General features: G+C 36.9%; 1 protein-coding gene across 5 annotated transcripts in view; it reads left to right on the forward strand.

Annotated features, from left to right (window-relative positions):
- Positions 1-16,469, forward strand: part of VPS13B (vacuolar protein sorting 13 homolog B) — a 482,687-nt gene that overhangs the window by 396,021 nt on the left and 70,197 nt on the right. For all 5 annotated transcript variants that reach the window (XM_075705900.1, XM_075705902.1, XM_075705904.1 and 2 more), the window contains 3 exons: positions 2,907-3,106; positions 5,723-5,930; positions 6,264-6,448. In XM_075705900.1, the coding sequence (XP_075562015.1) occupies positions 2,907-3,106; positions 5,723-5,930; positions 6,264-6,448 (593 nt within the window). The remainder of the gene's footprint in view (positions 1-2,906; positions 3,107-5,722; positions 5,931-6,263; positions 6,449-16,469) is intronic.

Consider the following 16,469-nt stretch of genomic DNA (forward strand, 5'->3'; position numbering starts at 1 on the left):
GTTAGAATTCTACAATAGAAGTTTGTGAGAGATGCATGAAAGGACTGACTGAAAATAGTGTGTGGGAGGGGAAAAAACCAGAGGAGAATTATTTTGCATCTTTACCTTTCTGAGATGATTGCTTTAGTCATAGGAAAGCAACTTCACTAACTGAGCATATACTTTGAATGTTAGTATGGCATTTAGCAATCTTAAAATAAGCTCCCTTCTAGTGCATACTGGTATTTCTTCATTCCCTTCCCTTAGGATGTGAGATTATTTCTTTCCTAATGTCATCCTTTTAGGATTTCCATACTAATGGTACCCCATTGAAGCTTCCCTCAGGCCCAGAGATTTCTTTATTTACCATTGCTTTTTAGGGTTTGTGCATAGTTATTGTTCCTCATTTGCTTTCTTTAAGCTTCGTCAAGACATCACTTTGTGCAAGTTTGTCTGCATGCTCTCTGCATTTTTTTTTTTTTTTTTTTTTTTATTAAGAGCACAGTGGTTTTTATACTAAGAGTCACTTCCCACTTCCTCCCCAAATGGGCATGTACATAATAACTGCTAGGAAGGTCAAGGGTGTGATTCTTGCCTATACAAGAGCAATCTGGGTCGCGACAAGAAAAAGAAAAATCTCTCATTGAGTCCCTGAGCTTTTCCTGGTATTTGTAGGACACAATCCATGGATGTGTCTTGTAATATTTCATTTATTTAAAATTTACCAGCACTTCCTTATTCTTAACTGTGTCTTCATTTCTCATTGTTTACATAGCATTTGAGAAAGGCACTGCTGATTTTGAACCAGCCGTATTATGTGCTGAATGCTCAGTTCTGTTTCTAAGCTGTTGGATATTGTGTTTTCTTTGTACTTTTTGGAGCTGAGATGACAACAGACTGCAAAGCATAATCCTTCCAAGTGTAATCCCAGTGAAAGAAAACATAAATAAAACCACTTGTATTCTGGCATTCCTTTTTCCCTTTTGTTATTTCTGCAACTTGGCGCATATTCCAATAAAACTATAGACCATTTCTGTATGTTGCAGAATTGTGCAATAGTTACCGAGAATTTCTCCTCTTTAAAATCAAAGTTCCATGTAAAGTATAAAAAAAAAAAGTAATTTCTAAATATTGTAGCACCTCTTAAAATAACTAGACTGAGCATAGCAGGGTGAGGGTGACCCCTTCCCATAAAAATACCTCTTTTCCTTGGTTTAAGACTGTATGTGAAGCTGCTTCATTCCACAGTTCACAGAATCAAGTCTGAACCAGTACCAAAAGCAGAGGCGTCAGGGTGTGTTGAGGTTAGTTTTCTTAATCATCACTGAAGTTCAGTGTCAAAAATCACTGAACAGTTTCTATCGTATAAACCTGTTACATGTGAGACCAGACCCAGGGCTTCAGAAGCCAGCCTAAATAACCTGGAGCTAAAACCCCTTTTCCGATCGGTGGTGACAGTCCTGTTGATTGGCATGGGACAAAGGTTCGCTCGAGCCCCTGATCATTCTTTCTAAACTCCAAACTGCTCAAGGGAGAGATTCTTCTTGTTTGTGGTTCCTGCTCTGGTTGAGTACAGTTCAATGCCATTATTGCTATGGGGACTGTTGGACCACCTTCCTAGTAGATGCTGGATGAAAAAAAAAGCAAACTCCAATATGATTTCCTTCTATTGTATAAAACATTTCTCAGTATTATGAAATCATAATTCCCAGGATGCAGACAGGCTTCTTTCTGGATTCTAAAAGAGATTCATAGGAGAAATTTTAGTGCGTGTATTCAAAACAGTGAGTTGTATTATTGTGGGATTTTTCTACCAGCAAAGGTATGAAAATATAAAATGGACCTGTACCGTACAGCATCTGAATGTAAGCCTCAGGTGTTTTTAAATCTTTTGCCTTTGGTAAATATCCAATTTCATTAGAAAAATAAGCCGTGGGCATTATGAAGTATGGTGACATTTAATATTCAGAGTGTTGAGTCCAAGTATGAGCGCCAGAGAGGAAAAAAGTTAACCCAGCCTCCGACGTAGTACTTTTCATGTAAATATACAAAAGAAATACAGATATATTAAGTATGGTTTGTTTTATTAAAGTGATTTGCAGTAAGTTAAATTCACAAGAGATGTGACATTTCTAGATAGTGTTTCTTTTCTAAAAACGTTTGTGTCTTTAATGAGAGTCCATAAGTTCTGTCATAAATCTAATCTGCCATTATCATTTTTATGTTTTATAAAACTACATAAAGTGAAAATGGTTATGATGTGAAAAGTTTAGATTAAACTGGTTTTTAGGTAAATGTGTTATATATTTTGAGTTACAGTAATTGTTTGGAATTGTTTGAATTCAAACATTACCCTTATTCTCCTACTAAGCACTACGAAGTCTAGCAAGGCAATATTTTATAACAAGTAACCTGAACAAAAGCAGGGAGAATCGTTCAAAATAGCTATTTCCTATCAGTTTAAAATATAATCAACTGAAGCAGCTGTTCTTGTTCTTAATATACTCTTTTGAAAAAAATTTCATAGTTTAATGAAAAATGTCTCTTCTCATAAGCATTAAAATACTCACACATGTAAAAAGTTGTAATGTTTTGGCAAATAGTTCTTTGTAAGGAATGTACATGAGACATACCTGCTCCATAACTGCAACACTGTGTAAAGCATGATCAATAGTGTCAGAAGAGGAAGCTAAAGAAAAAAAAAAAAAAAAATAACAAGTCTTGTGGCCCAACTGTGATGCTCTTGTGTGGAGGGGAGAGCGATTGTCCACGCAAGTATTTCCATGAAAGTCAGCGGGACTACTTGTGTGAGTAATTGCTTGCAGGCAGAGATTCCCAGGCTCATGGTAAAGTGAATTCAGGAAATAAGCACATAAATGTTGGGAGAATAACTACCAGCAGGATTAATTGCCGCCTCCTCTTTTTAGGAATCCATGGATCATCTTTTGTCCTTGACATAAGAGATTTCCTACTTAAAACAAGTCTCAAAGAAAGAGCCAGATCTCTGATGGGCCCTTTTTGCTGCTCTGTTGATGTGGAAGCCAAGTGGTGTAAGCACAGCGGTGATCCTGGCCCAGAGCAATCTATTCCGAAAATATACATCGATTTGAGAGGAGGACTGCTGCAGGTCTGTATAAGATGCTTACAGTTCTGCTATTGAGCTGGACTGGCTTTGGATGATGGAGATTTCATAAATAAATTGCATGAAAGCCTGTAAAGCTTTGCAGCGTACAACAGTTCATTGGGTTGGGGTTTTTTGCTTGTTTGTTTTGGGTGGTTTTTATTTTACCTTTTAAAATAAGTATCTATTCTTTCATGTAAAACTGTTGATTGAAAAATTGTGTACAGTGGGTTTTTTTAAAACACTGCTTAAGCCATGTATTGTAGCTGTATGTGTGTGTTCCCTTAAAACTACTGGATCAAATTACTAACACTTAATATCTAGGACCCTGTTCTGATGCGTGTGTGTGTTTGTCTGTCCATGAGCTATGTGTCTGTAATGCCTAGGGGTAGCTTTAAGAAATACATATCCTTTCTTTTTAAACTTACACCAGTTTCTCAGGGGAGTAATTACAAGCTGTTGTTTGTAGCAATTAATACTCAGTTTTCCATGCTATCCTCTCCTTTTTGGAAGTGCCCACAACTTGAAACCAGTCCAAGAAGCATGGGAGTTCTTGAAATGAAAAATAGATTCTGTGGGGCTTAAACAAGTGGGCTTTAAGATATGTCTTGTTTTAATTATTTTTATTGTAGTATCTATACACACCAAATGTTTTAAAATAAATATATAAATCAAGCATATAAAACACAAAAAGGAAATTTTGACATTTAGTCACGTCATTAGGTCTTTTCCCAGAGTCAGCATTAGTTCTTGAAACCACAGTACTGGGAATAGGGCTAATTGAATAATACAAATTTTAAAAAGTTATGTCTTAATGAGTAAATAAAGTCAGTTTGTTTCTTTGCTTCTTTTTTATTTGTTATTCACAGGTACTTGGCTGACTACCTCTACATGTTGTTAATAATAAAAAGGGGTTTGGCTTTTTTTCCAAAATTTGGGGGTTTTGACATAGACCAGAAATATATCTATAAATCTGAGAAAGCCATTTATTATTAGAGTATACACTGAGATAATTAGCTTTTGCAGAAAACAATTAAATATTTGGTCTGGCAGAATAGATTTGAGAATGCTGACAAAAGCATTACCAATTCTGTTTGAAATTAATTTATTTACAGCTAATGATTTTACCAGCTCTAAACATGACCTCATCTTCTACCACTGTTAATTTGTATTGCAGCAGAGCCTAGAGAGCTTATGTGAAATTGGTGCCTCATCTGTGAACATTGTAGTAAGAGTTCCATGCTCTGGAGTTCCAGCTGCCTAAAAATAAAATGAATAAAAGTGGGGGGAAAAAGCGTTCCTCCCTCCTTCATCAATGGCGGACTGAGGCCTCTGGTATCAGCTTAGGTGAAACAGAGCTCCTTTGAGGTGGTGCTAGACCAAGTGTGGGACCCTGAACCCAGACGTACTCTAGAAACTACAGTAGAGGTGCACTGAATTAGAGGGGTGACCTGGGTAGCCCTGGACTATTTAGCTCAGGACTGGCTGTAGCTGTGTTTCAAGAGGGTCTTGGTTCATTCCATGGGCTTACATGTAGATGCAGGGGAAGGAAAAGCTTCCTTCTTGACAGCTGTACTACACTCTCTTTAGGCATCTTCTGATTTTTTTTTCATATTTGAAAAATGGTATTCCCCAGTGAAAAAATTTGCATTACGCTTTATGTGCACACCTGACTTGCTTACTTTACTCCTACCCTTACCACAGACTTTTAAGTTACTGTCTGGTGACAGACATCCCAAAGTGGTTCTAAGTCTTATTTCTTTATTAATTGCTCGTTGCTTCCTCTTCTTCCCTGTTGCTTCTGGGCCCACTTCTGCACATGAAGAGTAAAGGACTTGTCCCCTTTAACGTGGTTCTCTCAAACAGGAGTTTGATTTGAGAAACGCAGTGCTGCTTGTCAAAGCTGGGAGAGAAGAACGTCTACTTACCTTTTATTTTGCTATAAAGTGTATGAATCTTCTGGACTTTGAATGCCAGTTTATCTTAGATATTTTTCTAAATCTCTGTTTTAAACATCAAAAAACTTTAAACTTTTAAACCTCGCTCTGAGAACTCATAATACATCCAATTCGTGTGCTGTATATACTCAACATCTGTGCTTGAGATGATCTTTCGTGTGTCTTTCTGGTTGTCATCTTTGCTGTGTCACTCAGTTTTTAATGCATTCCAGAATTCCACCTTTGGAGAAACATGCTCTTTGAACAGTTTAAACTTTGCATCTTTAAGGTTTTTTAATCATATCTTAAACTGCAAAACCTGTGACTAGGCATAGCATTATGTACTGCACTCAGTTGTAAATTCTTGCATATCACTTTTAAGTTCTGTGCTCTTCCAGGCAGCATCAGTATCAATTGTAAGTGGTAAGAATTACTGCTTTCCATCAAATGATGAAAAGAACAAATTTGCCAAATGGTTTTGTAGAGATTTCTTGTTGTTTCTGTCCTTTATTTTCATGTTAAGAATGCTTGCAAGCAATTAAGGTATAGGTAGAGGAGGCTGAAAGCCGTATATAGTTCCTATTGTGTTGGGGAGGTTTTTGCTTTCAAAATGACTAAATATTTGTGGGTAATTATTTTGTCTTTTCTCTTTCTTTTTTTCTTTTTTTTCTTTTTCTTCTTTAAGGTTTTCTGGGGTCAAGAGCATTTGAACTGTTTAGTTCTTCTCCAGGAGCTTCTGTGGCAGTACCTCACTAAAAAAGGCAGTGTAGAGACATTGATATCTGAACATACACACCCCACTTGTTTTTCTACCAGAAGGAATCAGGCCTCAAAAACTGAGCATACCTCAGATGATCTGAGGACAGGCCTGTTCCAGTATATACAAGATGCGGGTAAGAAGAATATTACTGCTCTCTTCTTTCTTTTTAATTATAAGGTGAATACAGTAGTAACCTATTAAAGATTACTTGCCTCTTACAATGAATACGTCACTTTTTTTGGAAAAGCAATTGAAAAGACATCTGCTCGAATTAAAAAAAAAAAAACCCAAACTTTTTTGATTTCTTTCCATTAAGCTGTAATCCTTTAAAAGTCAGGGAAATTGCTTTTTTATTTTCTCTCCTTTTGATCCTGAGGGGTTTATTTTTAACTACTTTGGTCTCATAAACCAGCATGTTTCTTTCTAGAAATTATATAACAGATTATAGCTTTCTTTCATTTGACAGAAGCACAAAAACTGCCCAGTGCCTATGAAGTTGTGTTTTACAATGAAACTGAGGATAGCCCAGGAATGATGTTGTGGAGATATCCAGAACCAAGAGTGCTCACTCTTGTAAGAATTAACCCTGTTCCTTTTAATACCACTGAAGACCCAGATATTAGCACTGCTGACCTTGGAGATGTTCTTCAGGTGGGTAATGAGAGTTTTCTACTTTCATTAACAAAAGAAAATGTTACTGTTGTAAAGTGAATGTTTTCAAACTCAGGTTTATTAAAGATGAGCACAAAATAAATGTTAGGAGCTCTATAAAATCAATAGGAGGTAAATTCCACAGCTTGAGCACATCTTTAGTTTTGAAACTACTTGTACAAACATTTTAACCACTTACCTGCAAAGTTTCTCCATGACATAATAAGCTATAGGTGAATTTATCAGTTCTGGTTCGCAAGCATGCAGAGTTTTTTTTCTGTCTTGCTATGATTTCATCCATCAGTCTAAAGACTTACTTAAAGACTTCATTTGATTTGAAACTGAAACATGTGAGGAAAGACCTGGTCTGAAATTGCCAAGACTCACTGGAATCACTGAACTAAAATCTCCAATCCAGCCATCCTCTCCTGTGTCTGTGGTGGCAGATGGCTGTGCTTCTTGTGGTAAGATCCACAGGGCAGAAAGGATCTATTTTCGCTCATTTTGCTTTGAGAGCATTGAAGCGGGCAGTCCAGTTTGACTGTGTGAGATCATGGAACTGGGAGGGCTGAGTGCTGCAGCTGTGTGACACTGTGTCCTAAAAATAGACCATACCTCACAATTACACTGATCCTTAACTCTGAGAATTTTTGCTTTCTAAAATGCACAACTGGGTAGTTACGTTCTCTCCTGTCTAGTATAATTCACCTTTATAAAGTCACTTACTCCTTGCATACATATTTTGATTTTTGCTCAATTTTAATTTTGTTAATATCAGTTTCTTTTTTGTATTACAAATTGGATCTCTCTTTTTTTTTTAATTTGAATCTGATTGTTAATTAGAATAGTGTTGTGAGTCAAGGGAAATAAATATCTCCCAACTCTTCCTATTTGTTCAGAAATGTTGCATTATATTTCATTATTGCTATAACTTTAAAAATTGCTTTTAAAATTGAATTATGCACCGATATGCTTTGAGTTATGGGTAAGTAGGATAATCTTCCTCAGATAAATGGTATAATGTTATTACTGTGCACGTACTGTTAGTGAGATCATGTAAGTGTCCTGCCAATTTCTTTGCCCTCTAGACAGCAAAATGTCAGCTCCTTTCAGTTACATGAAAATTAAAATTAAATGGAAAAAAATCAGCTCCACTTGGCATGAGGTTTGAATCAAAGATAAAAATTGTGTTATTGTATGCTGTCTCGATGACCCTATTAGGTTGCTATGAAAGCCAGCAATTTACCTTCTTTCAGGATGGTATTTTCAGAGCAGAGCACACCAAGTTTTGGTATAATTACATTAAGCTCCCATTATAGATAACAGACATCATGAACATAATGTATGTGCTTGTGTAATGATATGACCCTGTACAGGGGGAATATTGGTGGTTCTTCAAGTGGGCATACGCAGCTGGACTCCTACTGCTTTGTGCTTCCATGCTACAGTCTAGAGAAAATGTAGTTGCAGTCCTCTTTCATTTCCCCTGCAATTGCCTCAGACAGTAAGATAGAAACCGGGAAGCAGTCAGCTACCAGTATTCAGGTCCTGTCAGCTGCTACTGGTCTTCATGTAATTCTTCAGATTTGCATTTAATCTTACACATTGACCGCGGAGAAGTGTTTCCATCAGTCTCGTTTTAAGTTTGTGGTCAAGTGTCCCTATCTAGCTTCCCTCCATGATGTTTTTTACTGTGGCACACTCTCTTCTTAAGGTCTGTCAATTTTATGATTAATTAATTCTTAATAAGTCTTATATTAATACCTTGGGCTTTCAATTACAAGAGAAGAGATGAAGGATATCAGCCAAATTAGAGGACATCTATTCAAAAAACTGTGCTCTTGGGCACATGGAGTGCAGAAATGCCTACAAGAGGATCCGCATTTTAGTAGTGGGCCATTAATTATGGCAGTAACTGTTGCCTGGCTCTAGGTGGTGGTTTATCACGTTTTCCAGAAATGGCCATGCACCTACACAGAGCAGCTCTGCACAATGTAGATAAATGGCCATTTTAAACATGGACAATATGCATTTTTTTATTAGTCTAACATAGATATGTGGGTCGAATAAGTAATACAGAGTAGATCTTCAATTCTTTAGGTAAACTACATTGACCAAATACTCATCTCAAACTTTAGGTTCTGATTTAAATTAATCAGGAGGCCTTTTATCAGCTCCACTTTTTTCCCTGTATGGATATATGTCTGTTTCTTAATATACTGCTTATTTATTACATATGGAAAAATTCACAAAATACAAAGAGAAAAAAGACAAACCGACACTTTTATTCACTTCTTGACATGAAACATTAGTGGAAAATCTGCAAGCCAAAGACTTCAGCTTCTTTGAAAAAAGGATCTAAATGTAAAGACAATAATGATATCAAGGTATATTAAAAATATATTTTAAAAACTTTCCCAGTATTGTGTATATGTTCAAATGCTTTACTTCACATAAATCCAGGCAAAGGTGCACTTCTGTAGTTTGTCTTGAATTAAAAGTTTGCCAGTTGCATGGTCTTTCTTTCCAAGTAAGTTGCTGTGACATTTCATCTAGCTTTCTATCTTAGAATCATAGAATTGTTTAGGTTGGAAAAGACCTTTAAGATCATCCAGTCCAACCATTAACCTACACTACCAAGTCCACACTAAACCAATCAAGGGTAGACTAGACTAAACCATGTCCCAGAGTGCCATGTCTACCCGTTCTTGAACGCTTCCAGGGATGGTGACTCCACCACCTCTCTGGGCAGCCTGTTCCAATGCTTGAGTACCCTTTCCATGAAGAAATTTCTCCTAATATCCAACCTAAACCTTCCCTGGCACAGCTTGAGCCCATTTCCTCTTGTCCTATCGCTAACTACATGGGAGAAGAGACCAACACCCACCTCACTACAACCTCCTTTCAGGTAGTTGTAGAGAGCGATAAGGTCTCCCCTCAGCCTCCTCTTCTCTAGGCTAAACAATCTTTGTTAAACTTCTTTTGGCATATCGTTTTAATCATGGGTAGGTTTTAGAAGTCTCTGTTTTTATTGCTATTCTTCAAATTCCTGGAACTTGCAAAAGCTTCACCACAAAGAATTTTTCTAGATACTGAAGTTGCGTGTCATCTGCTGCGGCCCAAGGATAAGAGAACAGCTTCAGATTATAAGAGTTGATATGAACTATATTGTTTCTGTAAACCTCACCTTGCTGCTTTTTCTAGATTGTCCCAAGAGCTTATTTTCTTGTGCTTTTACTTGTGTTGTTGCAAAGGTAAGCAGTTTCACTGGTCAAGCTTCTAATACTTTACTTTTTTTACAATCCCAACATTGTTGCTTTTATTTGTGGAGGAAAAAGGAAGAACTGATGTTTCTGCCATGGTGTAGCATGTTGCATTTTCTTTAGCGATTTGAAATAGAAGTTTGAGCTATTTGTTCGAAGGAAGTGAGAGAGAATCCTAGATGCGCTTGCAAGAAACTGCATCAGGATTGTATTTCTTTTGGGAGATTGAGAGTATCTGAATTTGTTGTTCTTCCTGTTTACCAGACATTGTAGGCTCCTTTCTATTTAATTTTTAATCCCTCATTGTCCCATTTTCACATGCTACATATGCTCTTTGGCTGTATGTGATTTACTGTTCTTTCAGATAACTAGCATTTGACGAAACACCTTTAGACTTCCCTGGTACCTCTTAATTTTTTAAGGAGTTCCTGTTCAGTGACATAAGGTGCTTCTTATCCTCAGGTACTAAAGTCACTGTCTGGCATCGCTTCTAGTCCTTTTTGACCTGGAGACCTTTTCTCATTTTACTCCCCTGTGTCTGCATCACTGCCAAGATCTTTTCTGAATATACCTTCTCCAGACTGTTTTAAAGTTTATATAGTAGTATTTGCAAGTTCTCCCCAATGGAGAAAGTACATACACGGGTATTATTTTTGGAACACAAAATCAATGAAGTGAAGCAAAAATCAATTTGCCACTGTGCTTACAAGTGTCTTGGGTGCAACCTTGTATAGCTAACTGGAATAAAAGTTAATACTGGGTTCTGTATCAAGAAGGAGATGTGCTATGGATGTCTTTTATACTGAACATCTTCCTAGTTCCTTGATCAAAACTATTAACTCTTGACTGTTCTATCAGCTTCTATTTCGTTTCTACTAATGGTTGTCTGTTTTCTAAGTTGTGAGATTTCTTTGATGGTGTTTAGAAAGCTCTAGATACAGCTAAATATCTTAATAAAGGTCAATGTGGGATGAAGGAATATACATATAAGATCAGTAGTTTCATGTTCTCATAAGAAGAAAAAGTAAACAGGCTGTGTCTTGTCCAAGTAATGTGATAAATATTGCTCTAAGCCACCACTAATGTACCCCTTGTATAAAGGGGAACGACAAAAAAGACCTTCAGGCAGCAACTCAAACATTGGTAAAGGCATAGCCTTTTTGATCTTGACTACTGCTAAGATTATTTTTAAAATACATGGAGAATAAAAAGCATACTCCACTGATAACTTTAAGACAGCAGACATCTCGCAAGAGTGGTTAATCCCAACGCTGACTCCATCTAATGTCATGTAAGCCAGGGTAATCCATTACTGCCCAAATCAGCAAGGGCAAAGGGTAGAACAGTATTGATGTGAGAATCATATTCACACCTCGGGAGCAGAGAAAGTCCAAACTTGAAAAAATTTCACAAAATGAATTCAAAAGATAATAAGCAAGATGAAATAGCAATGTCGTGACTAAAATATTGAAGATTGATATTGGTACATCAGAAAGATGCTCATTGAGACGTTCTGAGTTACAAGAGATAAAATTTTTAAATCATTCAAGTAGATTGCTGGTAAGAGAAAGTCTTGTGGTTGAAGATATGTGGACGAGCAATTTTAAAAGCCTGTTTTGTTATGTACTTAAAGAAAATAGGTACACAAAACCAGAGAGACAAAGTGTACTCTTCTTGCTCCAAAACAGTTAATGTTACGTTTAGGACACTCTCTTGTGCAGATAATTTTTATAGTAAAAATTGTGCAGATGTCTATAGACTTGTCTCAGCAAGTATTCATGTGTGAAAACTTAAGGTATGTCTCAGTTTCCCAGTTTAACAGTAAACTATGTTCTACAAGGCAACCAGCTCATTGTTACAGGGCAACAGGTCTTTTATTTGCTTTATGACATTCTTGTTTCATAGCAGTTAAAACTGGAATCTCTTGGTGGTGATGATTCTGTCCATAATATGTCTGGTGAATCTGTCCATAATATGTCTTCCACTGAGGACTTTGATGCATGAGAATAGCCTTCAGGCAGAATATGTTTTATAAGGTGTATAGAAATCTCTCCTGCAGGGCTATCAGGTTTGTAGAAGATACATGAGCAACTCAGGAACAAAGGTCTACTAGACAGTCTAAACTGCAGAGGAAGGGCTTCATAGTCTCTCTCGTGATCCCCCAAACGATGAGAACATTGGCTTGAGCTGGTTACAAGGACAGCTGAAAGAGAATTTATGGCTATTTCCTCCATTCTGGTTGTTCCGGTTGCTTTGGAAATACGGCATTAGGAAGAAAGGAGTAAGAGAAATTTCCAATTCCAGACAATAGTTTGTGGTTATGCAGATAAGGCCACTTGCCACTGTCCCAGAACATAAAGAATAATTGAAGAAGAATATATTCCACACCATAACAAGGGACTGTATTTCAGAGCTGTCATGTAATACAAAATTCAACCATGCTTATACAGTTCCTTGGATCTGTCAGGTTGCAGCAGTTGAGAAAGGATAAGCATTCTTCATTTCTGTGGTATTTTTACAATTTGAAGGAGGGAGTTGCAGGAAAAAAAATCCTGTTAGTGATTCAGTAGTGACTTTCAAATTGTACAGATACAATAGGAGTTATATACATTTAAGCATTTAAGCTCAAAGAAAGTGCTGCTGGATATCTGTGCTGTGGGGCTTAAAACTGTGCTTGCACTATGCTTCTAGTTTCCCAAAGTCTTCCTGTCTCTTCCTGTAGTCTTAAGAATCTCAGATTTATGTTTGCCTTTGTCTCTGATTAGCCTATGTTGTTTTACTTTCCTGATTTCATCTGGGACACATTTTTATATCATTTATCTTTACCAAGAACACGGTTGACAGGTTTGGGTTGGCAGGGGAGAGAGCAAAGATTGGGAGGGGCTCACCAAGATAGGAAAACAATTTGTATGCCATCAAGGAAGTATTCTGCTTTTCTGTGCAAGCAGGTGAACAGGACATACAAATGATTTCCTGCACAGCTGGAGGCCTATTTTAGCTAGTGAACTTTTTACAGAGATGCTCAGTGTTTGCCATTCCATTGTAGAGTTATCTTTCCAATGAGGGATATTGCTGGCGCTGTCATATATCTCAAACAAAAATCTGTGCATTGTCACAAGAGCGTTTATGCAAGTGGCCACAGATTTAAAGGTGGAGAAAACCAGATTTGTCTAATGAAAGTGATCATATAATGTGTAATGCTCCAAATTCTGAGCGCTCTGATTTATTTAAGCTGCATCACCAGCACAGACTTAAAATGCTTTCTCCTGGATTGTCATCCAGTGAGAGATACAAGCCGTTAAAGCTTACAAGACAAAAGGAAGATAACCTATGGCATTTGTTCATTTCTCCATTTCTCAACTTCTCTTATGAAGTTAAAATAAAATATCTACTGAGCTATAACCCTGACACGTTTTTGTATTTGAGCGTGTTTCCCTTGTGTACCTGCCAGAATTCCTATTGCCTGCAAGCGTAGTCGGCATTATAACAGCTGATGAAAAGATGAGTGTATGCTGAGGTCCCCTTTTTTGGCCTTTCTTCTTTATATAGTCTCCTAATAAACAGAGCACTATTCCTGGTTTAGAAAAGTGGTGATTAAATTAACCAGATCTCAAGGTCTACTGGAGAAAATTAGGGCGGTGAGTATAGTTCTGAGGTTGCAAAGGCTTAACTGAGATTTAATAAAGAAAGACTAGGTAAATAAAACCACTCTGGTAAAATTCGCTCAGAGCATTTGCTGAGATGATGAAATCTCTTTTAGGAGAACGTAAAATATTTCCAACTTCAAAAGGTGAGGATTCAAAGAATCATCTGTTGCATTGCCTTACATGCTTACGCTATTTAAATAAAGCATTTGCAAACTCTGCAGTCTGGAATCTGATTGTTTTCAACACTGTCAGCCAATAAACAGTCATTTTCTAACACCTTGTGGTTGTTTAAACAGTGGCTTAAGGAAGCGTGAGCTTAAGAATGACTGACGTTAGACCTACTGTATGTCATTATTCCAGGAAAGATTTGACATGACAGTCAACAGGAAAAGAATTATGATCAATGTCAAAGACATTCATTTTTCCTTTTAACAGAGAATACCTCATTTTTGGCTGGCTCTGCTTCCTTTTTACTTTTCATCCCCTGTTGGGGCTACAGTGTTCAGCTGGGCATTTGAGCGTCTGGGAAATGAGCTTTTTGGGAAACCACAAATTTTATTCATGTTTGATTTATTTCTTACATTCCCAAAGCAACAACTATTTTGGAAATCCAGATGATTTGTGTGTGACAGATTAGTGATTTAAGTTCATAGTCTTATTAGATAATAAGCTGTAAAGTTCAACCGTGCTTATCGATAAAACTGTTGGTTTGCAAATTTTTGAACCTACTGCCATGCAGTTCAGCACTGTCTTCAAATAGTCAGACTTGTTAGATGGATGGTGAAATAATTTGTCTAGCTGTTGTGAATTGCCCATTTGATGCTTTGTCTGGGATTCTGCTTTTTAAAACTTGCATTTCTTGTTAATTCTACCTTTTGATGTCATTCAAAATGACTGTACTAGTCATGCTACTACTATACATAGACTGTATATGGTGTTTTTATGATCTGTCTACTGTGTGAAGAGTTGCGACAAGCTTGAAATGAAACAATACAGTATAATTATTGAGCAGGTCTGATCATAAACTAGAGCTGTAAAGAACGCCTTTTATTCTAACGTAGGAAACTGCTTTCCCGTCAGTAGGAGCAGCGTTTACATCCATGCATGTGTACAAAAATGGATGCAGGTCATCATGTGAACAACTGGTCTGTTTAAGAGGGCTGAAGGCTTGCTTGTAGCCTGAGCCACTTACACTTCAGATGATCTGGATGCAAGCAAGTTTTGTGATGCTGGGCAGAGGTTTGCATGTGTTTCCCGAAGTTAAGACTCTGACTATTAATGATAAGTATTGTCTTCCTTTTCCTGCAAGGAAGTAGGGGCTAAAGGAGTTGCAGTGTTACACAGTGAGTCTTAAGCAGATGTTGAAACAGAGCCTGTTCTCTTTAGGAATTCCAGCTTTAAACATTATTTGTGAACTTCCTTGCCTGAGAGTAGGATTATCTCAGACTTTACTATTTTGTTACTGTATTTTGTGTGTTTAATCTTAATTATTTTGCTGTGTGATCTTAGTGTTCACTGCGTTGAGATGAGACTGTATCATTTGGCCTACAGTTTCTGTGCAGTCTGCAGGGAGTTAAGCGTAACTCGTTGGGAATGTTAATGGAAGTTGTGCATAATTTGCCTGTGCATCACACTGAAATTTACCCTTTGGGGTTACTGAGCCAGTGAAAATTCTACCGGGTGCCAGAGGACTGACGAAACCATCAGATTATCTTAATGACAGATTTACACTCTCCTCGTGTTCTGTAGTTTTCAGATTTTGTAACTCTGATTTATGAAACTTTGCAAACTGAAGTCCTTCCTGCTGTACGCTGATCTTGTGGCACTTCTTGTAGGAGTCAGGCTTTACTGTGGTGAGAATATGTGGTCAAAATAGCCCGTATACTGAAAATTATGCAGTACTTTATGTATTAATAGACTGCTACCCTCAATCCCAGAGGTGACTACATTTCAACAGCACAGTGCTTATATTATTAATAAAAACTGAAGCTTCGAAAATGAAAAGCCTTAAATAAAATGTGGAAGATTGTTCCTGTATCAGAAAAAGAGAATAAGGAGTATTGCAAGAAGTAGGTAAGTCCCTAATGTAAGATCTCCTGTCTATATACTTTTGTTTCTCAATACTTGCAACAATAAATTAAGACCCTAATAAGTTAAATGAAGTACTGTTGCTTTTGCTATGAGAGAAGCGAGTGATCTTCACATAAACTCAGTCTTAAGGTGAATGACAGTTAGTAGAAAAAAATGGGTTTGACACTTAATAGTAGATACATTTTCCTGTTTAAAAAGTCCTGCAGAAATCTTCTCAGTTATAGCATAGTGCTATTCTGTGCTTTCTTAACAAAAGCTGTTAGTGTGTTTAGAGTGATTTTTCCATAATGAAAAAAGCCAGTATCTGTGACAGATTACATTACTATACACACCTGCATTCGCTCTGAACCTGCTAGCCTGATAAATTGATAAGATAAGTTGGTCACATGTTGTTTTAAAAAGGCAAAGAACATAGTTCCTAATAAAAGAATGCTACATATTTCTTCTAAAAGGTTAAAAAGTATTTCTCAGGGCTCTTAAATTACCATATTCTGATACCAAGGGAAAATAAAACCTGGGCTTAGAGTCTTGTTTGTACTTAGAGGGCTTTCCGGACAGGAAGGCAATCTTGATGCAATTCAGTAAGCCACAATACCAGTGGGGCATTACAGGTGAAAAATTTGCAGCTGTACCCCTCACCACAATGTATTACAACTGTACAGTGGAATATTTCCTGTACAGAAATAGGGCTTGGTTAACTTTGTTTCCCAAGAGTAGATCACATTAAAATGTTATAAAATCATGATTTCCTGCATTTGAATACTTGTGGTTTCTCAACTGGTTCCAATATTACAAAGGGTTTTTTATAGCTTCTATTAGTTGAAGATGTATAGAAGCTTTTTTCCAAAGTCAGCTAAAAGGCAGTTATGTATTTTTAAAGAACAGTTTCTCTCAGAAGACAGGAGTTTTCTTTCACATCTCTTTATTATAACTCTATTTCATATTTATTTTCTAAACTGCAGTACAGATGTAAATTTAAATGAAATTAAATAAATATGCTAATAGGACCATAAATAAATT

Source organism: Pelecanus crispus, chromosome 2, assembly GCF_030463565.1.
Source record: "Pelecanus crispus isolate bPelCri1 chromosome 2, bPelCri1.pri, whole genome shotgun sequence".
NCBI classification, from domain to species: domain Eukaryota; kingdom Metazoa; phylum Chordata; class Aves; order Pelecaniformes; family Pelecanidae; genus Pelecanus; species Pelecanus crispus.